The sequence below is a fragment of the Pleurodeles waltl genome, chromosome 5, assembly GCF_031143425.1.
Source record: "Pleurodeles waltl isolate 20211129_DDA chromosome 5, aPleWal1.hap1.20221129, whole genome shotgun sequence".
Lineage (NCBI taxonomy): Eukaryota > Metazoa > Chordata > Amphibia > Caudata > Salamandridae > Pleurodeles > Pleurodeles waltl.
The window spans coordinates 1,147,466,447-1,147,494,163 of record NC_090444.1 but is presented as its reverse complement, the minus strand read 5'-3'; the positions used below and the strand labels follow the sequence as shown (position 1 = coordinate 1,147,494,163).

Below are 27,717 nucleotides of genomic sequence, written 5' to 3'. Positions count from 1 at the left end.
GGGGTGGTTCTGGAGTCCTTTTTGGAGTTTGTTGTGGACAGGGCCACTGTCCTCGGGAGTTCTTGGTTCTCTGCTGGGCAGGCAGTCCTCTGGGGGGTTTCAGAGGTCGCTGGTCCTGCAGGATGCATTGCCTTTTTGGAGCAGCAGTTTTTGAACCCACAAACAGGCCTGGGGCAAAGTAAGTTGGTGTCTTGAGTCTTCTCTGCTGGGGTTGGCTTAGCAGTCCTTCTTCTTGTTTCTTTCTTCTTTTCTTCCTGTGGTCACCAGGAATCTGGTGAGCTTGGTTCAAGGGTGCCCCTAAATATTAGATTTAGGGGCGTCACAGGCGTTAGAGGGCAGTAGCTAATGGCTACTGTCCTTGAGGGTGGCTTCATTCTTCCTGTGCCCACTCCCTTTGGGGGGGGGGGACACCTTCCTATCCATATTGGTCCCTTTCCTCCAAACCAAGATGGAGGGTTTTGCAAGGAGGGGGTCATGACAGCTCTGGACACCTTAGGGGTGGTCCTAGTTGCAGTGGTCACTCCTTGTTTTACCTAACTTTTCCGTCGGACCTGCCGCCAAAAGTGGGGCTTGGCCTGATGGGGGAGGAGCTGCTTTGACAGGAACTTCGTGCTTGCTGAAGCATTTCATCTCTGTGGGTACAGAGATGAAAGCTCCACTGTTTGACAGGGGGACCTTCTTTAGACGTCCTGCTGTCAAACAGCGGAGTGTTTGCTGTGGCTTGGCTGCAGCCAAGCAACAGGAAACATCTATGTCCCAGCAGTGGGCACACCAGGACATAGCAGGAGCCAGCACTGGTGGGTCGCGGTCCCCAGGGCAATCTGTGGCTCCAAGAGGGGGGTTCCACACCGGGGATTGGAGGTTCCAAAGTGACCCGCTTTCATTTTTTAAATATTTGTCCCTGGGCTGGTGGTACCCGGGGCAGCAGGGGGCCTCTCTCACTTACTTAAGCCATTTTTGCCCCAGGGATGGTGGATCACCAGGGCCATCTGTGGCTCCAAAGGGGGGGGGGCATGCGGACCCCCTCCAATGAGGACCAAGCCCCGGGGAGATGGTGGTCCCTGGGATTGGGGGTCCCAAATGGATCACCTTTCTTTTTTAAAATATTTTCCCAAGGGGGTGGCAGTCCCTGGTGTGCAGGGGGGCAGTGTGGCTCCCCACACATTTTCGTATATTCGCCCTGGGGAGGTGGTGGTTCCCGGGGCTGTGGGTGAGGCTGTAGGGACTCCCCCACCTTAAAAAGCATTTTGCTCCGGGGGGGGGGGGGGGGGTTATGTGTGGGAGGGCCACACATAGCCCTGGGGAGATGGTGGTCCCTGGGGATTGGGGTCCTGAATGGACCACCTTTGTTATTTTAAATATTTTCCCAGGAGGTGGTGGTCCCTGGGGTGCAGGGAGCTGCGTGGCTCCCCCTCACATATTTTTATATTCGCCCTGGGGAGGTGGTGATTCCCGGGGCTGTGGGTGAGGCCGTAGGTACTCTCCCACCTTAAAAAGCATTTTACCCCAGGTGGGGGGAGGCCGAGGTATGAGGGGGCTGGGGCCCCCCACTCACATTTGCTCAATCACCCTGGGGAGATGGTGGTCCCCGGGGCTTATTAAAGCCCAAGTGGGGGGTCCCATTGCGTCCCCCTCCTCTATTAAGCCCCAAATGCTCCTGGGACCTGGCCCACCAGGAACAAATTTAAAAAAGAGCGGAAGACTGTGTTTTTTTTTTTATCTCAGAAAAATCCACTGATCCATCCGCGGATGTTTCCAATTTTAAAAAAAAAACTTTTATCCCTGGCGGGGTCCCTCAGGGACTCCAGCCCTAGGGCCAAAGGGTCAGGGTGACTTTACCCTGCCCCATTTTCTTTTTCTTTGTCTTTTTTTTTTTTTCTGGGACTCAAGATGGCTGCCAATGCTTCCTTGTTGAAGTGTTGGCAGCCAATCAGATATCAGCACCGGGGCAGTTGGGTCTGCGGAGGATCTGCATCCCAATATATAGAGATTTTGTTCTCCTTAAACTACTTTGAAACTACTGAATGGATTCGCACCAAACCACAAAAAGCATAATCTGCAAAACAGAATCCATTTTTGTGCCAAATTTGGTGTAATTCCATGTCTAAAGGCCCTATGGAAACATGAATGGGTAAAACGTGTCTTGGGACACCCCCTTTTTCTCAGCCCCTGCTTGCAGGATAACCCCGAAACTTTCAGGACAGAAGCTAAACTTAGTAAACTATATGTTTTGAACATTTTGTGAAGATTCATCAAGCAGCTCTAAAGTTATAGGCAAAACAAAAACCGTTCTTCCTATGGAAACTAGGTCCTAACTATAACTACCTAGTGGCGACTGCATACATATATACACATATACACACACATTCTCGAACATGCATGCACGCAGGCATGCATGCATCCATGCACGCACACACACAACACACCCTAAATATATTGTGTATGGGTGAATTTAATGCCCAGGGAAATATTTCATGGTTCCCTGTGAAATACATATTTTGTCATCATGATTACAGTGCCCCAACCTCTCAAGTGATTTAACATTGTCAGTGCTGCTAGGATTGTGTTGAAAAGATATCTAACTTATACAGAAAGGATAACTTATTTGAACAGCAAAAAGCAAGTTATTTGGCACATTTTCTCTCAGTATTTTCATCCATTTGATTAAGAAAAGCATATTTTGTGAAATCTGCAAATTGTGTGACAAATATAGTAAATCCATAAGTATGTGATAAATTCTGCACCCACAGAATTGCATGAAATAAATGGCCCTCCCCATTGTCCATTGTTTTATCAGCAATGTATGCATGAAAGGTAAACCTAAACATTGTACTTCCAACCATTGCCAATTGTTACCTGTACTTTGCAGAAAACAACTTTTTCATGCTAAATACCCAAATCAAAAAATGGACTATAAAAAATGCGTACCGGGTAATGTGTAATAGGTCCGGTATGGCCACCACGAGTTTCTGATTACATTTACAAACCCAGCCAATCCTCTTTAGTCCTTCCGCAATGATAACACATTTGGACACTGCTGCCTTCTCTCTAAGCCTCTGTCAGGATAAGTCATCATTTATAATCCCCGGATATAAACTATGGCTGGGTCCTGACTCCGCAGTTCATGGCAAATTGGCTCAAATTTCATCATGATGTCCTGTCCTACCAGGACTTTATTGACATGCTTTTCTCCATTTATTGACTTGACCCCTCCATATATTTGTCCCAAACGGATACAATGGAATAGATATTGCCATTCTACATGCACATGTAATGGATTTTGTATGTCATTGGGCCTTGACTTTGGATCATGTGTCTATTTCTAACATATCCCTAATAGAATACTAAAGACAATCAAAATTGGTGGCTGTTTTTTTCTTTATTTTTCGTTAATAGTGTGATATCTTCTAAGGTGAGCATCACATTTATGGTTTTGAAATACGGCAATATGCAAATATTTTCAAGATCACCTGTTCTAGTTTTGTTTGTATCACAGTCAAGCAGGACATGCATATTGAACAATGAGTACTGAATACTAGATACTGAACCCCTGATCAAGTTTTGAATCTATCACTCCAGAATGTTGTGTTGACTCTATGAAGGGCATAGACAGTCCCACGCTTCTGAACTCTTTGGAGCAAACATGTTTGTGCTGAAAAAGTCTGGGCACATTAACAGTTGCTTGATTCCCCATTCAGTAGTGTAGATTTACTTTAATACTCAAACTAAAGTTCAGAGTTTGGACTTTCAAAACTGTTCCAAAGTGGTTTGGAGATCAAAAACCTCTAACAGCAATACTTAAAAAAGCTTTGCTGCTTGCGGAGTCAACATTATTGCTGCCATCGACCACAAAGATTGACTTATTATACAGTCTGTGGCTCCGGAATTTGCTGTGATTTACTCCTGCAGTACCTCTGGCTTACTCCTTGAATTCAGGAGTGAGTCAGGAGTAAGAGTAAGTCACGACTACTCAAAGAAAATTATTTGTAATTTGGGCCTTGCATTACTCTTTTCTAGCATCATTGTTCATTGACTGAAAATGTGCTGGAATTTGTGCACGTATAAGTACATTTGATTGTGGGGAATTCACTAGGGGGATTAGCACAAAAGGGCACCAGCTTGAGACCCTGGATGTGATATGATGATTGATTCATCCACTGCTATTCCACAGTTTTCTCAATAACTCATTCCTATGATGACCAGACAACCTGGATTTGTGAGGACAATCCCAGTTTCCTGGCAAATTTCTAAATATTCAATACAAATCCAATTTTTCTACTAAACACACGGGGGGTAAGCGTCCATGTGTTCCAGCGCAGAGTTATCAGCACAGACCAGAAGGAAATGTAATCAACAATAATGATATTAGGTTTAAAAGTTGCATCTAATTACTCTTAGTACCTTATTGTATGTGTTTGCTTATGTCAGCGAGCATTATCTATCAAGTAAGTCAATTGGTGGCCCAAAGTCAATGCAACACTGTAGTCCTACTTCTATGTTTGTGAATGTCCTGACTTTTGTTGTTCAAAATCTGATCAATCTACTTCTTTGCATTATAGATGTAGTCATCTCGGTGTATACAACGTACTACTGTTGCTAATTTGACTTTTTAATACACATCAAGTAGATCAAGATCTTTGTCTATTTGGATTTTTTTGCCAAAGTGTCTCTCAGTCATAGGATGATTAAGCATTTTTCTAATAGTCTTGATGATGACACTGAAGTTCAGGTAGCGTCGTGAATGCTGTCACCGAATGCGGCAGTAAAGACCACTGCTGCAGAGTAAATGCAGGGATACATTTATGGATACTGTACAGCTTATTACTCTATGATTAGTTGTTTTTATGTCTATCACCGTTCATCTTTTAAAACAATTGGACTTTATGCTGAAATTCTGCTTGTGTTCATTTCTTGCACTGAACAGTTTGTTAACTTTTTTGCCAATTGTTTATTTTATTTGCACTTAGGAATCAGTGTTTGTAATGAAAGAATATAATTGAAATAGACGTGGGTTTTTGTTTCTTCTCATTATTATGCGGTTTATTGATTATACCAGTTTTAGTTGAATAGCATTTTCCTTTATTAGTCATACACCTCGTGTGTGCATTGTGGGTATTTATAGCTTTATTCCCAGGTTCCATTAGAGGTTTATAGGGCAGCCCCGTGGCTTATATTGACAGCTCATGCACGCCATGTGTTTAGCAACAGCATGAATTACTGTTCCTTAGATACTAGTATTTGCCAAATAATTGAAATGGATCTTTTCCATTTTCTGTAGACTGGCCATTATTAGGGCCCAAGTAACACGGTGCACCTCACAATGGCCTGTTGATGAGTTGATGGCCATCCCAGACATAAATATTAAATGCACTAATGTGCACATATGGCCTGAGAATTGCACATAGAGCAAAAATAGGAAAACAAGATAAACTAGCTATTTAATGTAAGACATTAACATTTAAACAAGCTCTCTGTTTCAGTTTTCTGTTTTTTTACAGATAAATATAGTCCTAATACATGTATTTTTCTGTTTTTATTTATTTTTAAATGTGGATAAAAACGGAAATTCGGTTCTTTTTCGTGTGATTTTGAATACTGTCAGATATGACTGTCAGGCTAATAGCTGTTTGGAGTGACAGGTAAGGGGGTTAAAAAAGAAAAGCATTTTAGAAACGAGGCTTAAACGCCAGTAGCTAAGCAAAAGGCTGGTACTAAAATGTTCATATTTTCATGTAAGTGTATTGATTTATCACCTGTGGATCTTCATATTATTGAAACCTGTCAGAGATTCAAATAAGGAGTACACTTATTGTTTAAATATTCAAATGTACTAATGTTGCTTTTTTTTGTTCACAAAACCTAAAAAAATATGGATAAATACAGATAAAATTAGCACAAAAAATATAGATAAATTCGGATGAAAATGTCAAAAAAATAAATACCATAAAGACGAGAGCCCTAATTATAAATTACATTTCTGCTACATCAGTTAATGGTTTGAAACTTTTGAAGTCTTTGTGTGGTACCTCCTATGCTGTCCCTTAAGTCTTCAGGTCTTTCTACAAGGGGTGGGAATTATTCCTATGAAGAACTCAGCACAGAGTTGTATCTGTAATATTATGCATCATTTCTATAATAAAGTTCTGTTTGTCTCTGTTACTAAGTACATAGATAAGAGCAGATTATTTCTGGGGGTGTACAAAATTTGCCTAATTTGCTTTTGCGTAATTATATGAAATTTGAGGAAATTTGTGCAAAAATTATGTGTAATTAACCAAAATTCAAATTGGTCGTTTAGTGTTATATTTTAGACAAAATGACTTGTTATTTTAATCATTGACATGTGAACGTATTTTGGGTGTAAATAAAAGGATATAAAACACAATTGCTGGGAACAGCCACCCACATCCTGGTTGTTCATGTTGTTGCCATGCTCCTGTGCTAATTATGCCACGAATGACTGCATATGCATGCAACGTTGTACAATGGCATCATTTTGGGAATTTCACATAAGTCAAACATTAAATTTCTGAAATTATGTGAAATGATGTGAATTACTCCAGGGGAATTTAAATTTTACTTGTGCCTAAATTTTGCATCTGATTCGGCGAGAGACAGAGAGAATCCATAAGTGTAAGCGGGCTCATTGTAAATCAACAAAACATTAATATTACCCCAGTGAAGGATCCGTCTTTTTAGAAAAAATGTCCTCTTAAGAGCAATGGTTCTGCAGCAAAGGTAAGGTCTTTTTCCTTTTACGTCTCAATTGTTTATTTTGGTTGGATGAAGGTAAAACAAACCTCTAAAAGCTGAGTTAAAGGATACAGAAAATACGAGAATATGTTTTTTTTCCTGAGAGGGTGTCTTACCTTGCCTCACAGCTAGTGTGGTAGTGTAGACCAGGAACAGGAGGATGTAGTTGAGGAAGCTCTGGAAGAGAGGCGTGTGGGCATGGAAATCCTCTGATAAGTATTTGCTGGTAAGGTTTATGCCGCAGATCAACAGTGACAGCACTTGACCTAAAGCCACCGACAGGAAAAGTTCCCTAAGAGTGAAAGAAACAGAGAAAAGTAGGCATTTGTGGCTTCAGCATGTGAAACAAGTTTACAGTCAGTGTGGCTGAGCAGCTTAGTTTCTTGGCGCTTACACCTGCAATGATCTGCTGGTCGTGGGTTGAGAATGGAATCCTTGTGAGGCAATCTCACCTTCCATCAACCCTAAGTCACTTTATTTCGCACAATCAACCAGAATAAATTGCATGCATGGCTTGTTATTTACAGTGGATAGAGACTGTCAATACTCTGCTGATAGAACTACACATAAACCAAGTTTTTTTGTGAACATTTTGTGGTCACTCCTAAAATACACTTGCCACCATAAATTTACTATAGCGATGCACATAGGTTTGGGAACTACATGCCAGTATCCATTAGTGCCACCTAAGCGGTACTTCATTTAGGAAAGAGCTGAAGACACATCTCTTTAAAGAACACTACGTCATGACGTTGCAAATGGTGATTTCTGCTCTTAAAGCACAGCTACCCCTCCAATCACTCAGTGGCTCTATCCTGTGTTTGTATAGCGGTCTGCTGCCTTTTGGCTGGGATTGTGCTATGCTGATAACACATACACACATACATTTGTAAAAGGTTAATGCCACAAAGAATGTAGGGCAATGCAGACAAAAGAAACCTCGAGGCAGGATTTGCAAAAAAAATGACAAACAACTATGAGGCTTAAATCAAGCTATTAATGCACAGGAGTTTGGAAAACACACCAAAAAACAGTATTGGCCAAATAGCTAGAGTCAGATCAGGGGGTAAGATGAGTCCATTTGGAAATTCAAGCAATTACATTTTCGCACAGTGACAATAAGTTATGCGCGCTTCTTTATGCATGGTGCCAGTGAAATAGTTTAGAACTTTGGAAAAGTGTGTTAATTCAGGCTGTCGTTGAGTAATGGGGTTTGTGCCATGCAAAGCTTATTTTACCAGTCACAAGGGCTGGAGTGGGTACCTTGCTTTCCTTTTTCTCCCTCTACCTCCATTTAATGTAGCTTCCCTTCTCCACAGAGCTGTGAAGTGGCAGATCTCTGCCACCTGAAATGTGCAAGAGTATGGTCCTTATTATGGGTGGCCTGGAAAATGGCCTGGATTTAACCCACCCTCAAAGTTATCAAGACCAACGGTATCAGTACCTCTTTCGCATGGACGTCAGTTCACCAAGATGTGAGGGGTAGCAGAAGTGACATCACATGCCTTTGACATCCACTTTCACTGATACACACAAATTCACACTTACATAAACTCTCACATAAACACACTCTCACCCGCAAGAACGCACAAAACATACATTTAAAAGCAATTTTTACTTATCTCATCTACCATGAAAGGGCCTATTCCAGCTAAATGTACTCCATTTTTATTAAACTTATAATCAATAACTTATTTTTAATCACTGTTAGTGTAATAAAACATTGACAGAAGACAAAGAGAGTGGAGCCTTAACTGGCATACATGAGAACGAGCTGCCACTGTGATCCTAGCACTGAATTTCCCACCTCTGAGGCCGACCCCCAGTACCCCTAGATGACGTCCATGCTCCTATGGCAGCACATTTTGCCCTCAAAAAGAGGCCTTGCGTTCTGCACCCGCATGTCATTTGTCACCTGATGCAGTAATTTTGGCGTGCAGTGATCGGTTGTTGATTACTGCACATCAAGCACCCTTATTTCACAACCTGACAATTTGTCAGAACCCCAGCCGGGCTCTGAAGAAGTCTTCAAAGACGCTGGCATATCTGGTTCCCGGCAGACCAGAGAGCGCGGGGAAGTGGGGGGAGGGCGGGGGTTAGGTAAGGTTTTAAACTGTTCCTTAATAGCTTTGACCCAGGACTGTTGACCTACACCATACTACCATTCACATCCTACACCTCCTACTAAAATATTACCACCATCACTGTGCATCTGCTTTGGCAGTGAAAAATGTAATTGCTTCTCCATTGCTGAAAGAAAACAAGCTGTCATGGTACATTTCCCATGTACCACCAGCAGCACAAAGACAGCGCGCGAAGAAAGACTACTGATAAGACCTCTTCAATATTCGGGGCACAGGGACACAGAAAGGGAGGACTCCATTTGAAAATATTGCAGCAGCCTCTGTGTCTGGAGCATCACGTAAACTGCCTGGGTCGAAAAACATCTCAACGTGATATATCTATTCACACCTGCCAAGCCGCTCCGATCTCATTTGTTCAGGCCATCACATAAATTGGATTTAAAACGACACCAATTCAGCCATCCGCCTCCAGTTATACTGTTCCTCAACAGGTTTTCTGTGGCGGCAGTGGGGAGGGCGGGAAGCATATGTGGAGTTGCATGTTTCCTGTTACCTACATTTTCACACTGTGCATTTTCCTTTAGTTATTTTGCTAATTTCTAAGAGCCTGATTTGGAGTTCAGCAGACGGGTTACTCTGTTACAAACGTGATGGATATCCTTTACACCATCTTACAAGTGCCTTTGGAAATAATGTTGGGTCCCTTGTTGCTAGTGCCATGGGTATAATGCACTTGGAATACGACAGACAGGATATCCATCACGTTTGTAATGCACCAACCCATCTGCTGAACTCTAAATCAGGCTCTAAGTCTGGATCGACAGAGCAACGCTCTGCAAGGAATATTTTTTATCAATTCTTCAGGGTGTGAATGGCCTTTCGGGCAGACTGGCAGTTTGGCAATGGCAAATAGGCCAGCTTGATGGACCAATGTGCCCCTTTGTTTGTTAACCCTTTCTTTAAAATATTTATATAGTGGGCTTTGGCTTCACGTAGAACAGTATACCCCTTTCATCTCATGCTATTTGTATTATTCCCCTTACCAGTATGTGCTTCCATTGGAATTCATTAGGGGCTTTTTTGCATCTGAAAAATCACACTAAATCAGCATGCGGTTTGTCACAATCAATTCTTTCTCCTGTATGTTTTCTATACAGAAAGAAATATTTTTTTGCTACTGTTTGCACAGCATTGTTGAAACCAAATGTGCATGTTTTTACTATGATAAACAGTATTTGTACACACAAGGTAGATAAACCTTATCTGTAAATGCTTATGTTTATATGTGTTGGTATAGAAAAGCTAGACCAATTGGCTTTGCCAGTGCTTCTTGATTTTACTTGGTAGGTGCATGACAATGCCCTCTTGTTTTAACCATATGGTCTTACTTTCTGACCCTTCCCAGTCTGAGAACATAGAGCCAATGGTGCACCATGTGGAATTTGCTGGACAATGCTCTGAGTGTACATAGGTTTACTGATTTAATCAACCTTCCTTCATTTTTTTCCTGCGTTCTGATTGATTTCGAGCAAACAAGAGGAAATTCTCTGTATCTGAAGGAATATTGGGGGATAGGGAGAATTGTTCTAGAGGTATTTTAGAGCCACATGCGTCTGGGGGACACAAAAGTCATCCGTGGCACAGCAGCGAACTAATTTCACATAATATATAATATTACTACCACTCTTTAAGTGGCTGAGTGTTTCTAAAGAGGGTTTGAGGAGAGTTAAAACCGACCAGAAATATTTGGAAGACATGGTCCAAAACGGTGCATCTTACAGAATATATCTCAACAATGGATAATTTTATGAAATATCCATAGGTATACAAAACTGTGCCAGCCATATTAATGACCATGAACACCAACAAACGTTCTCTTCGGTAAGAGGGGCACACAAGGGAGGGATTTCTCTGTTGGTTACTCTAAAGGGCAGTGTCCACATTTTGTTGCAGCATTTCCCAAGCAAATGAGAAGAGCACTGCTTCTGATGTGTATCTTGTTTTATGGAATGTGCCCCAGAGGAAGTTCACCTCCCCGTGGTAGCTCTGACGAGCCACCACGCAGGGGATGGTCAGTTTGTGCTTCAATGTGGTAGTCTTCCAGACTCTTTAGGAAAGTTCAGTGGATCCTGATGGGAACATTTTGTGAGAATGTAGCCCAGCATTGCACCTTCCCGCAGAGGATGGCATCTTCACCGCCCCCTAAAGTCATGAATTGGCTCTGTACTGCTACTACTCCTACTACGACTACTACTGTTACTACTACAGCTACTACTACTGTACTACTACTACGGCTACTACTACTGCTACTAATAATAATAATAATTACAGTAATATTACTACTACTAATAATAATAATGATAATCATAATAATAACAGTAATAATAATAGTAACAGGGATCCCAGATACAAGCAGTATGTTCATGTCTGAATCGCAAAGATCTGCCTTTGAGTGAGAATAAGCCGCAAGCCTCCCTGTGAGTGACCTCCCACACTGACCAGACAGGCCACTCCTCTGTGCCTGCACGAGCAGAGGTGCACATTACGTCTTCACTTAGGATCAGGAGCTATGTGCCTCGTGTGCGATGTGTACCCAGCACAGCACTGCGATTGGCGAGGTTAAGATTCCCCCACACCCGGCACAGACAGCAACCACCTGCCCGGTACATAACTGGTCCACAGTTTGACACAGTCTCCCCAGGGACTGCAGACAGTTCTGAAGCGGAATCTCAAAAAGAATCCAAACTGCAAGGACTGCAGGTAGATTATACTGCAGGGCACAATCCTGTGGTGAACCCATGAAAGGCATTCTGGCATCCAAACAAACAAAATTGCACAGCAGAATATTTGGTGTCTTGAGGGCAAATCATACCCAGCTGAAACATGTTTTGACGTTTGCGCGTTGCTCACCATAATTAATGTGCAATTGAATTAATGATCATATTATATTCTATGCCGAAACATATTACAAAGACAAATTAGTGTACTTAAACAGTATGCATTGACCTATAGTTTGAAAGGGCAAAATATACACTTTTATAGTATGTTCTTAGTTTGTTTTTTATTATGTATCACTAAATTCAAATTCCCCAAGAGCTGGACTTGGGGTTTAGCGGTGGGAGGAACAGTGTAAACCAGTGGCCATCCCACCTCACCAAACCAATGTTTCTTCCATTCTATTTAGAGTCAGAGGAACACCTGGCCCAGCCATCCGATATCCCCAGGACCGCTTGGTCATAGTGACCGCTGTCCCACCGTATTGAGGGCAACATTTTGTCACTCATTTTCCCTGCCTGGAACATTTTAAATGGTTCCTATGTTCAGGGAAAAGCTCTCTGCACAAAGGGGCCATTTACTTTTTGTTTGGAAGAAGCAAATGTTTGCTGAGAAGGCACTTTAAAACTGCCACCCACTCAAGAAACCTTCAGTGCTATGAAGGGAGCCCCCATGGTGGCTTCTCCTTTCTCAGCATAGAGACCTACGGCAGGCAGAATTTCTAAATATGGCAGACACCCTTCTGCCAGGGTGGCAAAGATCATGACGTTCGCTACCCTAGCATACTGGAGAAGTGTCTAAATAAGTCCCAAAGTATATAAAAGTACAAGTTCATCAAAAAATTGGATGGTTTCCTTTTTTCATATGTTTTACTTTTAAATCAAAAACAAATTTGAGTCTTTCTCCATTGAGGTCTATTGACCTAAAGTTATTATGAAAAAATGTATAGTGTACATCTCCATAGGTCTTTACAATACGTTCAGCTCTTCTTACACAGAGTTAACTTGCTTCTGCTCATTGGCCTGGGCAGTTAACTTTCATAAAGGTACTTTGTTTCAAACTCTGTAAATTGCATATTACTTTAAAATGCCACTCATTACCCCCACTGTGCACTCAATCTGGTGCAAGAATCCATGACGTAGCATAGTTTGACAAGTAACCGATCCTTCAATGTTGCTTCTTTTACGAAGGCACCAAGACCATTATGGGGGAATGAACGGAGCATGTACATCCTAGTTATCTTTTAGTCAACAAATCACAAATCTAATGATGTGGCATAAAGAATCTCAAGAGCAAGCGAGCATTCGAGCAGCAGAAGTCTCCATGTTAGAGCCACTTCGAAAATCAACTTGTCTCTACAACATTCAACTCCTTCAAATAGAGGGTCACATTGCATCCAAGATTTACAAAGTGCTAAATAAAGCCACACCAACTGTCCTACATACCAAATGGTCTTCATACCTCTCCACTAAAGATACACCACCCCTTGGAGCGGATACCTGGTTGAAAATTTGCCCCCGGTTACTTCAAAACACATTATTCTCTTCACTAATACAAACAAGGTTTTTTGCATCTCATTTCCTCTAATGGATCCCTATTAAATTCTCTTATCTAAAAAAAAAACCAATATGTTCTGACAATTGTTGATCATGTAAATCATCACCGTGTGACAATAAGCATATACTCTTTTTGGGTGGATATCCCCCCTCAACTAAATAAAAATTTAAAAACCTCAATCTCATTGAAATTCTGAATAATAATACTTGGGCCACACACAGCTGTATTACCTACTGACCTCCCAGACACAAACCTTGCCCTACTGGAGTTGTTGCTCACTCTTGCTCATAAGGTTATTTTGATAGACTGGAAATCCTTTAATAATGTCTCTTACCAAATGTGGTGGGTGTGGGTCACTTATCTTAAGAGTACACATATAGCACAATCACATGACAGTTGCAACCCTGTTACATTGCAATGTGTTAGACTTTTCATCCTTGGCGTGGTCTCCCTTAACTTTTTGCCTCTGTTTCCCAGGTTGTTGATGTGTGCTGGACTCTGATTTTGCTATTTTTGTTACTCTGGGCACTTTACCGCTGCTAACCAGTGCTAAAGTGCAAGTGATCCTTTACAAAACATGTATGTAATTGGCTTATCCGTGATTGGCATATTTGGTTTACTAGTAAGTCCCTAGTAAAGTGCACTAGAGGTGCCAGGGCCTGTAAATCAAATGCTACTAGTGGGCCTGCAGCACTGGTTGTACCACCCACATGAGTAGCTCTTTAATCATGTCTCAGACCTGCCACTGTGTGTTCCCACTTGCCAGGCCCAAACCTTCAGTTTTCCTACATGTAAAGCACCCCTAAGGTAGGCCCTCGGTAGCCCGAAGGGCAGGGTACAGTGTATGGTTAAGGTAGGACATATAGTCATGTGTTTTATATGTCCTGACAGTGAAATATTGCTAAATTCGTTTTTCACTGTTGCAAGGCCTGTCCCTCTCATAGGTTAACGTGGGCTACCTTTAAATTTGATTAAAGTGTAGATTCCCTTTGGGAGCGGATGGACATGTGGAGTCTGGGGTCTCTGAGCTCACAATTTAAAAATACATATTTTAGTAAAGTTGATTTTAAGATTGTGTGTTTGAAAATGCCACTTTTAGAAATTGAACATTTTCTTGCTTATACCATTTCTGTGACCCTGCCTGTTTGTGAATTCCCTGTCTGGGTCAGTTTGACAGTTGGGCTGGTTGCACCTCACACTAGACAGTGACACAAAAGGAGCTGGGGTATAGTCTGCATTTCCTGATTAGCCATCTGTGCTAGGAGGGAGGGAAGGAATGGTCACTTGCACCTGAAAGGGCTGTGCCTGCCCTCACACAATGCAGTCTCCGACCTTCTGGTGAGTGTCTGGAGCCTGGCCTGGGCAAGGCAGGATTTCACATTCAAAAGAGACTTTACTTTGAAGTAGGCCTACTTCAAAGGAGAAATTGGGTATAAGAAGGGCACCCAAAACCACAGATTTTAGATCACTTCTGGACATCAAGAGTAACCTCTGCCTGGAGAAGAGCTGAAGAGCTGAGGAGAAGTGCTGCCCTGCCTGTGACTGTGCTTTGTGGCGCTATCCTGCAGTTGCTGCTTCTGCTAGAGTAAGAGGGCAAAGACTGGACTTTGTGTGCCTTCCATCTTGTGAAGAAATCTCCAAGGGCTTGATTTAAAGCTTCCCTCCTGTTGTTTGAAGTCTCAGGGACAGCAAAGACTTCTCTCTGCCAGCACCGGGAGTCTCTGGAGAGATTCCTGCTCTGACAAGTTGTGCTCTATCCAGTCCCTGGGCCCTTGAAAGGAAAGCTGGTGGAAATCCAAGGAAATCTACTTCGGATGACTTCCGACCGACGCCGCTGCTGAATCCGGTGACGCCGCCTGCAACCGACTCCGTGATCTTTGCTGGAACGCGACGACCTTCGCAGGCCCGACGCCGCTGCAGCCCCACTGAAGCCCACGATTCTGTGGAAGTCGCCACACCACGTCGTGACCGACGCCGCTCGAAGTGCGCAGATTCAACATTTCGCACAGATGCCGCGATCCCCAACTTCGCGCACCGACTTGTTTTCACTCTTCACCAAAGGTACTGTACTTGGGGGTCTATGCGACTCCGTGTCCGGCGCAGCTTGTATCGGCTTGTTGGGAATGACTCCGTCGCGACAACGTGTTAACACCTCATCGAAGCATTTTGTGTTTCTAAGCACTTCTTTTGAGTTTAATATTTAAAAATTCATAACTTGACTTGTGTATGTCGGATTTTTGTCATTTTGGTCTTGTTTTGTTTAGATAAATATTTCCTATTCTTCTAAACTGGTGTTGGGTCATTTTGTAGTGTTTTCATTAAGTTACTGTGTGTGTTGGTACAAATACTTTACACCTAGCACTCTGAAGTTAAGCCTACTGCTCTGCCAAGCTACCAAGGGGGTAATCAGGGGTCTGCTTAGGGTGATTCTCTTTTACCCTGACTAGAGTGAGGGTCCTTGCTTGAACAAGGGGTAACCTGACTGTCAACCAAAGACCCCATTTCTAATACAATGCATATGGGAAACACTCAACACCTTAATTCACAACTTGTACCACCTGTAAGGGTATCCCTAGATCCTGCGACCCTGACACAGTACTCACATTCTGCTTCAGTTCTGTCAGACCACCCATCATTTTACACAGCTCCCCTTTCTTTTCTCCTATTCTTCTCACTCCTTTAGCCCCTTTTCATATTTTTTTGCTATCTCTATTTTTTGTGCCTATCTTGTCCTCAGATAAAGAGTACACCAACCGTTGTTTTTTCTCAAAATGGTGTTAATCTCAGACTTTACTCACAATGACCAAATTGATACAAAAAAAGTTTTATCTCAACTTTCTGGATCATCTAGACCTAAAAGGTCTATTTGGTATCACCTCTATCTTTATTATTGACATTTTGTGTTGTTATATGTTTCTACGTCACCTAAAAAATTCAAAAAAATATTTGGAACAAAACATTATTTATTTATTTGCAGTTTCATATAGTGCAGATCAAACCCGGCCTAGCGCTTCACATAAGACAATGTTACAGAGAGATCCATGCCAGTAACACAGCAACAAGTATAATCAAATGAGATAAACAGAGTATCACAAAATTCAAGCAAGTTACAGCTTATAAACAGGAGTCCTATACATGATAAATTTATAAAGGTGAGCACTGTAAGGCTCAAAACATGTTGTTCTGATGGCAAGTGTAATGGAGTCACAGACCATGGGGGCACTCCTGGAAAAGGACTGTTTTGTTATTTTGACTTTTCCAATAGAAGGATTTCAACAAGAAGAGTGCTGGCCCTCCCACATTGGTGCTGGACACTTGAAATGCCCTGTTCTAGCCAAGATATTTTGGTATTTCTAAAGAGACTGCCTCATGTTAAATGTAGGCTATATTATAGATAACTCTTAACTCCTCAGGGAACTGATCAGCGTGATCAGAATTGATTAAATATTATCAAACTTTCTTAAACCTGTGGCTATACTCACCACTGCTTGGAAGACCACTTTGAGAGGGGGCAAGTGTAGTTTAGGCATTCCTGGGTAGAGATGTTCCATGGTCTACCCTTGATGGAACAAGGATCTGCACCACTCATTTAAAGTTATCACATGAGATTAGAAATGTAATCCGCTATAGTGCCTGAGCTGTGACCCTTTAGCATAATTAATTTGTTTGTAGAACAAATAATTGCTCAATTCTGACACATTCAGGAAATTCCAGATAGATTTGAGCCAATGACAAACTAATTCAAAAAATTGATCAATATATATATATATATATATATATATATATATATATATATACATATATATATATATATCCAAGAACAATGCAGTCAAGTATAGCGACACGCTCCTCAGCTGGTGCGAGGCACGAGGGCTGACTGAGCCCTCAATTATGAATTTAAACAAAAAACTGTTGGCGACGCACTCCGTTAAGGTTCAGTTCTTAATTATCCAGTCACTGGACTAAAAGAGTATAAAAAGAGAGAGAGAGAAAGGACTTTGAAACCAGGAAGAAGACTACTTAGTCGAAACGCGTTGTTTTGTTTTTGTTGCACTGAATAAACTCGAATAATTGAGAACTGAACCTTAACGGAGTGTGTCGCCAACAGTTTTTTGTTTAAATATATATATATATATATATAGAACAAATATTACAAATTAAAATCTTTTAACAGTCTTGAATACAGTAATGGGTTCTCACATTCCCCAACACCAATCATTGAAACAATCCTTAAAATATGCTTTTAACGTCAGTTCATAGGTGTAACCTCAGCAGCACCTTTCAATTACAAAACTGTTCATATGCAGGAATATAATCTTAGGTACTATATTCAGTAATTAATACTGCTGAGCTTCTTTAGCTACACTGTATACTATTTACAGACCATCTGTAAAAATGTAATGTTTGGGCAGCCTCAATTACATTTCTCTCTAAGGCAATCATACTCATGTTAACATAATAGATCATTCAAAAAACAAACTGAATCAAAAAAGTACTATGCACATATGTAAAATAATTAAAGAAAACTGAACAAGAAACAGACAGAAAGTGAAACAATAACAAAACCTACCAATTAATTAAATGAATCTTCCTAAAAAGTGGCCAGGACACTGTTACTTTATTAAGTTCATTACGTTTGCTACAAAAAAATAAACTGGTGTGCCTGTACATGTATAGATCTATGTTTATAACATTACATATTCAATTTGCTCTCATGTATGTATTGCACATAGCTATGATTTACATTGCATCCTCGAGTCTTTAGCATACTTTTGTTACTTAACCACAAGCCCTATTCCGCATAGTGCCCTGAGGGCGCAACATGCATTAGTGCCTGCTTTTTGGCATTACCGACAGACGCTTATTTGGTCCCTTTTGTATTATTGATCATGCCAGAACAGAACATGTTTCGGGGGTCACCAGGGTGAGATCCCTCATTTGGATGGGGATCAGTTGAAGGGGTAAAATGCCTTTGGGAGGCGCTGTTGATTTCCATCATATTCCCATTAACATTGTCCGTCGCAAGCACAAATGCACAAATCCCATACCTAGTAAAACACCTACATAGCATGTCTTTACAAGTTCAAAGCTGCCCGCTTTGCAAATCTGTGCCACTATATTAGCTGTGTAATCTGCTAATGCTTGGATTACTTACTCGTAATATTCATTACTCTGAGTCATAGTCTTCCATGTCACAGTCCTACAATTTCCTACCCTCCACTACCTAAAGGTTATTTATTTGGAGAGTGATAAATACATTTTAAGTCTGTTGATTTGTGTTATACTTGGTTATTAATAGAAATTGTTATACCTAGCCCCTCCTTTATAGGTCATGTGATAGGAAGTGACATGACAGCCATGTTGGAAAGGGCCACTTTCTTTATAGAGGTGACATCTGTGTCAGGGTAATGCATGAGCTCAATTCGAGACTGGGATGAGGGGGAGGGACGTGCAAGATAATGGAGATCACTTTCATTTTGGTGCCCCCCTGATTACTTGCTGGCCCAGTCCGACCCTGCCTAGCGGAATTGATCATAATTCTCCCTTTGGTTTCACAAAAGTAGTATGGTGACACCTAAATGCAGGGGAGCCACATTTCAAGAGTTTCCGACTAAAAAAAAACCTTTTTGACCCCCATCGATTGTCAGCTCCAGTAAAAGGTGTTTCTGGTCGGGTTGATTCTCCCAGGCTCTGCCATGTATTTCTCAGTGCGGTCAGGTCCATCAGTGAGACAGACTGTCTCCTGCTGAGTGCTGACAGCCCACTGAACAAATAAATGTACTTCAGGTCGTGCCGCTGCCTGGTGAATCGCGCAGGCGCAGTGCAGAACTCAGGGGCGTCTTCGCACATTTGGCGTATCATAATGCAACTTTCGTTACAGTTTTGTGGATAAATGAAAGCTAATGATGGAGAGAAAGATGCCAGTTAATTTCTCAGGGGTGAGAAGACTGTCGAGAAGTTACAAGTCTCGTGTTCTCTCAGGCGTGCACCAAGGACAGGGCTATTCTGCGATTTAACACGATTCAGGGTTTAAAGAACATAAAATAGAGGGGGTGTTGCACGGGGTGGGGGGTTGCATTTCGGCAGCGAAAACACAGCTGGAGCGTTGTTCTAGCTAATTAATTACATGACAAATAACTGTGGGATGGAAATTATAATGTATAATTTACTCCAAGAATTGAGTTGCACCCAGGGCTGCATATAGGCGTGGATGACGCAGGGTATGCGGTTCCCTATGGCACCACCTGCCGGCGTACGTCGCCGCAACACAATGTCACTACCAGTGATATTTAATGTAAGCTTATTTCCCATTCTAGAGTATACAATATATCGGTCCTTTTATCCTTATACCTGCAAAGCAATACACAATTAGCGTTTGCCAGCAACTGAACACTGCTCAGACTGCCTACAAAGCTCAATAATAATTCACTTTTATTATTTTCCATATTCCAGCAGTTACCATTTTTTATATTTACTTTAAGTTTTTTTTTTTTTCAAAATTCCATCATTTACTATTTTCTATGGTTTTAAAATTGACCTTAATTGGCTCTCAGCTGCTAGCCTGTCTTGGTATCCATAAAAACAAGCATTGGCAAAGTCTATATAGGTCTTGGCAATCCAAGAGCTATTGGCGCTGTCAATGTCTTTTAGCCATGTAGAATAGCAGCACGGCTGCTGTTGAGCATGGCTGAAAGTCATGTAAAAAGCACTATGGCCCAGCCTGGACTAGAGTGTGAACTCGCACTATGACACAGCTCGTACTATGACCCAGTCTGCGCTGTATCCTGAGCTCCCACTATGACCCAGTCTGAGCTGTATTCTGAACTCGCATATTTCAAAGCGCTTTCATGTGTAATAATGAAGACAAAAGTTTTGGTGAAATAAAATATTTGGGCAAGAGCATTGGCAAAGCCATTAGGTCTTGCCTGTGCATGGGAGGTATTGGCTTTGTGAATGTGGCATGCGCTGCTGTGCAACATGGGTTCAAATTACACAAATCTCTTCTAAAGTAAACATTCAGCATCAGTCTTCTAAGCACATACTACCAAACATATGCAACTGACTGGTGGTGTACTGATAATCGGTATGAAAGTGAGTCCATATTAAGAAAAGAACTACAGTGCCGTAATATTGATACAAAGCGTTATATAAATGCTGATAACATAGCACGCCCACTAAGCCAAAGCATTTAAAGAGATCCCATTAAGCATTCCGACTTCCAGAAAATATTCATATGGGGATACAAAGATGCATGTGGTTAAAAGTAACATGAGCAAGTTACTTCACCTTTTGATGAAATCCCAGCTGACACAGAAGGTGTATAGTTCTTTACGCCATGCAAGAGGTATGGAAAGCGCAATATAATTAACAAAACAACACAACTTAATGTTACCACCAGCATGTGTGCAAAGTTTTAAATTCATTTTTTTTTGCTAATGGCCTACAATATACATAGCAGACTGCTGTAGTTAGAAATGGAAATCAATTACGCATTTACATGAGTTAAATCTTGTAAACAAAAACAGTCATTGAAACACAACACTTTGGATAAGAACTGCATGTACAGTGTGTACTGTAGCCTACTCACACTTCAGCGGCATGTTGTCATGTTCTCAGCGTAGTGAACCCCTTTACTGTGCCTAGCTGGGGCCCCTCACTGATACCGATGATGAAGCCTGCTCACTTTGAAAACCCTCCCTGTGCGGCCAGGGCAAAGGCCCACAGACAAACGCTGCCAGTAGCCAGAAATGCAGACCGACGACCAGACAGACTTGGCCAGACTCGGAGAAACCATGTTCTAAGCGTGACAGCACCCCTCAGGGCCAGCCTTCCTTCAGAAACATTTAAAAAAGAGACAGCTTTCGAAAAACCCAACAGAGGCGTAATAGGAAGCATTTTATTTTGACTCCCTGTGTGCCCCCCCTATGAAAAGCTTCTATGACTAGATAAGAGTTCTGCTATCACACTACCGAAGAGTTAAGGGAGATAAGAAACATGAATTTGGTGGGGAACAGCCATACTAGCTCCCTCTTAATAAAACTAGTCAACACAAAAAAGGTATGGGGTTCACCAATAATGTGGAGCTGTGTTCACGAGAGATTATCCGTGGGCTCCTGGACCTCGCTGGGTGTGAAAAAACGTGTGGTGTGGGTGCTGTGTAGGGTGAGTAAGGGAAGGGGGTATTTCCTTTACGGACTAGGTGGTCTCACACACTATATAGTGTCATGCTACATCATTTGACCAGCTAGCCCCACCCAGGTAGGACAGTGCCACCTGGGCAGATTCAACCTCACCGTTAAAAGAACGGGAGGGAGTGCGTAAATATATTTTATCTGGAGATAATGGGATCCAGCTAAGCTAGGGGAATATAAAAACACCTAGGCAGCTACCTGTGTGCGATCTACACTTTTATTAGTGGTGTCTGCTGGTGTAATAAGAACAAAGGCGGGACACCTCGGTGAGAATGAGGACTCACTGGGTCACCTATCTAAGAATTGGCCGACATGTTTCTGCCCTCTACTATGAGCCATGGAGGTCTGGGGGCATTCTTCAGGGCCTAGGATCCCTAACCATCATGCAAAGTGCAGATAGATGAACCTCCCCTCGTGTAGGGGGGGGGGAGAACTACCTCGTGGAGGCCCTAATATCTAAGGCTACTGACCTCAGATTCCAGGAGGGGGAGTGTCCCCTTATAGTCACACTTGCATCAAAGGAGGCGCTCGCTGTGCGCCTAGACCGACCCCTCGCTGGACCACTTGAGGTTATAATTACTTCTCCTTCCCCCCCCCCACACGAGGGGAGGTTCATCTATCTGCACTTTGCATGATGGTTAGGGATCCTAGGCCCTGAAGAATGCCCCCAGACCTCCATGGCTCATAGTAGAGGGCAGAAACATATCGGCCATTTCTTAGACAGACAACCCAGTGAGTCCTCATTATCGCCGAGGTGTCCCGCCTTTGTTTTTATTACACCAGCAGACACCACTAATAAAAGTGTAGATCGCACACAGGTAGCTGCCTAGGTGTTTTTATATTCCCCTAGCTTAGCTGGATCCCATTATCTCCAGATAAAATATATTTACGCACTTCCTCCTGTTCTTTTAACGTTTAGGTTGAGTCCGCCCAGGTGGCACTGTCCTACCTGGGTGGGGCTAGGTGGTCAAATGATGAAGAATTACACTATATAGTGTGTGAGACCACCTAGTCCATAAAGGAAATATCCTCTTCCCTTACTCACCCTACACAGCACCCACACCGTGCGTTTTTTCACACCCAGCGAGGTCCAGGAGCCCACTGATAATCTCTCGTGAACACAGCTCCACATTATTGGTGAACCCCATACCTTTTTGTGTTGACTAGATAAGAGTTCTGACCTGCGCCTAGGAGACTCAGGTAGATACCCTGCGAGCTGCTCTCCGCACCTTTTGGGGCCCCCATTTCCTGCAGATCTGCTCAACAGATCATCTAAATACAGTGATCCGGGTGGAAGTTCTGGAGCTCGGCTGGGGCATGGGAAGTGTGTGCAGTCTGGGAGCTGGCTGTGTCCCTGGCCCTGTGCAGGCCGCAGCATCTGGCACCTCCTGCACAGTGGTGCATTCAATGTTTCACAGAAAGTGCCAGGGATCCCTGTATGCAAACCAGGGGGCAGGGAACACCATCCTTGAGCCATCCAAAGTCATCGGCAGCAGCCGGGGAAGGTGCCCATGCGAGGGCCACTATGGATAGAAGCAGAGTAGCCAGGCGAGCTGTGAACACAATGGGACGAGCCAAATATGGGCACTTTATAACGTCAATCTGCAACTATTTCAATTTTTTCTAAATAATGAAACTCCATAAACAAGTTACTGATTGAAACAGAAAAGGCGCAAGGGCAGGTGAGGAAGTGAATAATAAAATCGATCTGCCAAGAAAAAGAATCAACAGTGTTGGAGTGAGTGGGAGGAGACAGAGCTTAGTAGCAAGCCCTTAGGAGGCGCAGGTCCTATCAGAAGACAGAGTGAGAGAAAACACAAGCACTTGTGTGTATTGCTCAAAAGACAAAAAAAATGTAGTTCCTAAAACGGAAGCAGTGGATGGACACAAGTGCTTGGTCCATCCTCAGGAGGAGCACTAAACACAAGAAGAGGCATGATGCATCAATGCCATAGACAAATGGGGGCAAAGGATATGAGAGTGATAATGGAGCGAGCAAAGGGTAAGCCTGTGGGTGGGCTGAAGCACACAGAATGAGCACAACACGTCTCTTTGAGACAGTGCATGCACTGTCTAGCCGAGACCTAACAAGTCTGTATTCAAGGTGCTGCCTAAAATTCCAGGACTTGTTGGAATTGTCACCCATAGCAGAGGTTCACTTAACAACTGTGTAAAACTGAAACAAATTAAAACAGCACTGAAATAAGATATGATTTCAGTAATATCTGGGAAAGTAATATATAGTTCTCAATCGACATTGAAATACAATTTATGCCCTTCATATTTTCCAGGTCACCACTTCCACAGGCAAGTCAATGTTATCCAACGTTTCTTCTCTTGAAGACATCATACAGTGGCTCCCACCCAACCCCCATGCATCCCCTTAAAGTGGGGACAAATACAGCAAGGTTGTCTTTTTGCTACTACTGCGACTGGACACAGATATGAGAATACCATCGTCTTGACGAGATAGCAGATTGGGCTCATGCGTATGCAGATATCTGTGTGGAAAATGCAGGCGGTGGGTTTGGATTCTAGTTGGGCTATGCAGCTTTTTCTCCTTCTGAGGTCTATAGTGCAGTAGAGTTATTGTGATAACTGAATCGAATTGCAGATGCGGTGATGTTTGTAAAAGCAGAGAACACAGAGGATTATGATCCTTCTGGCAAAAAATTTGGAACTATTTATAAATTATTTTTGATTCCTTACCGATAAAGAACACCAGGTAAATTACACAACTACACAATATAGAAGGATCAGAATGTATTGGATGAAGACAATAGCCAAACACAGCATAATTAAAAGAGTGTCAGTGTTCACAATCTAGTTATGTATCTTGAAATATATGTTTAACTTCCGATCTTGAGGTAGCCTTCGGGCTAGAAAATAGATAATTGAATCTGGGTCCTAGCAACCCCTGGTCCATGGCTCCACAAAATTATGTGGGCGGAAATCAAGGTACAGATGTGAAGAAGGCAACTGTTCAACCCTCAAGAGAAATTAGTGTGTCAATCCACAGGCAAAAGGGCACCCAAGAGGGCTAAGCAGGCCTTTTTCAGACTATCTGTATCAGGCTAGGGCTCATTTCAGCAGTGTGCTGGATCTCAGCACTGCACAGCCCAGGACCTGCCATGTGTGGCTCAGGACTCCTCTCCCTGCACCTAGGCCACTTAGGCTAATGTCGATCCTGTCCTCACAACACTCCCGGTAAATGCTAAAGGGTACTGCAAAAGGACAAGTAGGCGAGTCCAACAAAGATGACCAAAATAAAGCAAAAAAAAAACATTGGCACATAGAGGGAGCATGCTCACCAGGGAGAGTGACCTCTCAATCATAGCCGGACTGGGAAACCAAAAGCAGCCAAGCCCAAAAATGTTCAAACCAGTCACACACTCTTTATGTCCTAGTACAATTTCTCTTTTTCCGTCTCCCCCTCTCCTTCTCTCCTCTCACCCTTCTCCCTCTTTGTTCACTTTCTCTCTACCTTCACCTTTCCGCCATCTCTTTCTCTCTTTCTTGAAGCCTCCCCGTGCTTGCTCTTATTAAGCTCAGAGAGTTGGAGAAAGTGACAGAGGCACCAAAAGTGACCCCGGACTTTTAAAACCAGCCTCACGGGCTCCAGCACACTAGGGAAATACCAGTGGAATAAAAGGCCTTTCTCTAATGATTTGCATTGGAAATTTCCCTAAAGTAATGCAGTGCCCTGCTGTTTGCTACTTTGCATCAGAAGGGCATTCCATGGGTGGTACGCTGGCATTCCAAAGCATCCAGTCATGGGATTTGGTGCAAAAATTCATAGTCAGGGTGTTGTGACACATATGCACGCTTCCTCGAGGCAGATGTAACACAGAGAAATGTTTTGATGTCTACTTGCTTATCCAACTTTACATGTTTGCTGCATTGTACAAATTGGAAAAGTCTTGAAGGATAGTTTTTGTAATGCAAGGATCTCTTTCCAGTACAAAAACTCTGCTCTAGAGTAGGGACATACCCCTCAACTGTAGCACAAGAATGTGTGTGTTGGTGCATGGCAGCCAAAAGTGCACCAGCCCTGGAGGAGGGACAAAATGTGCCACATCCTAGTAAATGGCACATTGTTCTGTCTCCCTTTGATAGGCAACTTTGTTTCCTGCAATGCACTGAGTCAAATTATTAGTAAATCTGAGCCCAGGTTTACTAATGCGATGCAGTGGGTTTGTGTCACAAAAGTGACATAAACAAAAAGATGGGAAGGGATTTACTATCCAACACAAAACAGGATTTGCGTTGGAAAGTACCCGTTGCACCAATAGGTCATCCCATAGGCAGCATTTGGGTATTTCCACGCAACTACCTATGGAGTTTGATGCAAATCCCTATCTACTAATGTAAGGAAATGCCTTCTTTGGCATGGTAACCCCCTGACTGTTTGCCTTTTGTTGATGCCAGTTATGATTGAAAGTGCTGAGACCCTGCTAACCAGGCCCCAGCACCAGTGTTCTTACCCTAAACTGTACCTTTGTTCCCACAATTGGCACTGCCCTGGCACACAGATAAGTCCCTTGTAAATGGTACCCCCTGGTACCAAGGACCCTGTTGCCAGGGAAGGTCTCTAAGGGCTGCAGCATGTCTTATGCCACCCTGGGGACCCCTCACTTAGCACATGCACACTGCCTCACAGCTTGTGTGTGCTGGTGGGGAGAAAATGACTAAGTCGACATGGCACTCCCCTTAGAGTGCCATGCCCACCTCACACTGCCTGTGGCATAGGTGAGTCACCCCTCTAGCAGGCCTTACAGCCCTAAGGCAGGGTGCACTATACCACAGGTGAGGACATATGTGCATGAGCACTATGCCCCTACCGTGTCTAAGCAAAACCTTAGACATTGTAAGTGCAGGGTAGCCATAAAGAGTATATGGTCTGGGAGTTTGTCAAAAATGAACTCCACAGTTCCATAATGGCTACACTGAAATCTGGGAAGTTTGGTATCAAACTTCTCAGCACAATAAATGCACACTGATGCCAGTGTGGGATTTATTGTAAAATACACCCAGAGGGCATCTTAGGAATACCAGTCCGACTCCTAGTGCTAGGCATACCAGTTTCTGCCAGCCTGCCACAACCAGACAAGTTTCTGGCCACATGGGGTGAGTGCCTTTGTCACTCTGTGGCCAGGAACAAAGCCTGTACTGGGTGGAGGTGCTTCTCACCTCCCCCTGCAGGAACTGTAACACCTGGCGGTGAGCCTCAAAGGCTCATGCCTTTTTTTACAGCACCCCAGGGCATCCCAGCTAGTGGAGATGCCCACCCCGTCTGCCACTGCCCCCACTTTTGGCAGCAAGGCAGGAGTGGATAATGAGAAAAACAAGGAGGAGTAACCCATCAGTCAGGACAGCCCATAAGATGGCCTTAGCTGAGGTGACCCTTGCCTTTAGAAATCCTCTATCTTACGTTTGGAGGATTCCCCAAATAGGATTAGGGATGTGCACCCCCCCCCCCACTCAGGGAGGAGGCACAAAGAGGGTGTAGCCACCCTCCAGGACAGTAGCCATTAGGTACTTCCCCCCAGACCTAAACACACCCCTAAATTTAGTACTTATGGGTGACACAGAACCCAGGAAATCAGATTCCTGCAACCTATACAAAGAGGAAGGACTGCTGACCTAAAAGGCCTGCAGAGTCGACGGAGACGACAACTGACTTGGCCCCAGCCCTACCGGCCTGTCTCCAGACTCAAAGAACCTGCACAGCGACGCATCCGACAGGGACCAGCAACCTCTGAGGACTGCCCTGAAACTGAAGGACCAAGAAACTCCTGAGAACAGCAGCACTGTTCACCAACAGCAACATTTTTGCAACTTTGAAACAACTTTGAAAGAACTCTCCCTTCCCGCCGGAAGCGTGAGACTTCTCACTCTGCATCTGACCCCCCCGGCTCGAGCTCCAGAGAACAAACACTGCAGAGAGGACTCGCAGACTACTGCGATGACGTGAGTAACCTGAATCAACCCCCCTGTGCCCCCACAGCGACGCCTGCAGAGAGGATCCAGAGGCTCCCCCTGACCGCGACTGCCTGGTAACAAGGAACCCGACGCCTGCCCCCAGGACCGAAAGGAACCAACCTCCAGTGCAGGAGTGACCAGCAGGCGGCCCTCTTCCTAGCCCAGTCGGTGGCTGGCCCGAGACGCCCCCTGTGCCCTGCCTGCATCACCTAAGTGACCCCTTGGTCCCTCCATTGCTTCCTATAGCAAACCCGACGCCAACTTTGCACACTGCTCCCGGCCGCCCCTGTACCGCTGAGGGTATGTTTTGTGTGCCTGTCTGTTTCCCCCTTAGTGCTCTACAAAACCCTCCTGGTCTGCTCCCCGAGGACGCA

At 43.4% G+C, this 27,717-nt stretch overlaps 1 protein-coding gene across 3 annotated transcripts in view; it reads right to left on the bottom strand.

The window, feature by feature from the left end:
- The window catches only part of SLC35F1 (solute carrier family 35 member F1), a 691,661-nt gene that overhangs the window by 324,416 nt on the left and 339,528 nt on the right, over window positions 1-27,717 (bottom strand). For all 3 annotated transcript variants that reach the window (XM_069235371.1, XM_069235372.1, XM_069235373.1), the window contains one exon: window positions 6,870-7,045. In XM_069235371.1, the coding sequence (XP_069091472.1) occupies window positions 6,870-7,045 (176 nt within the window). The remainder of the gene's footprint in view (window positions 1-6,869; window positions 7,046-27,717) is intronic.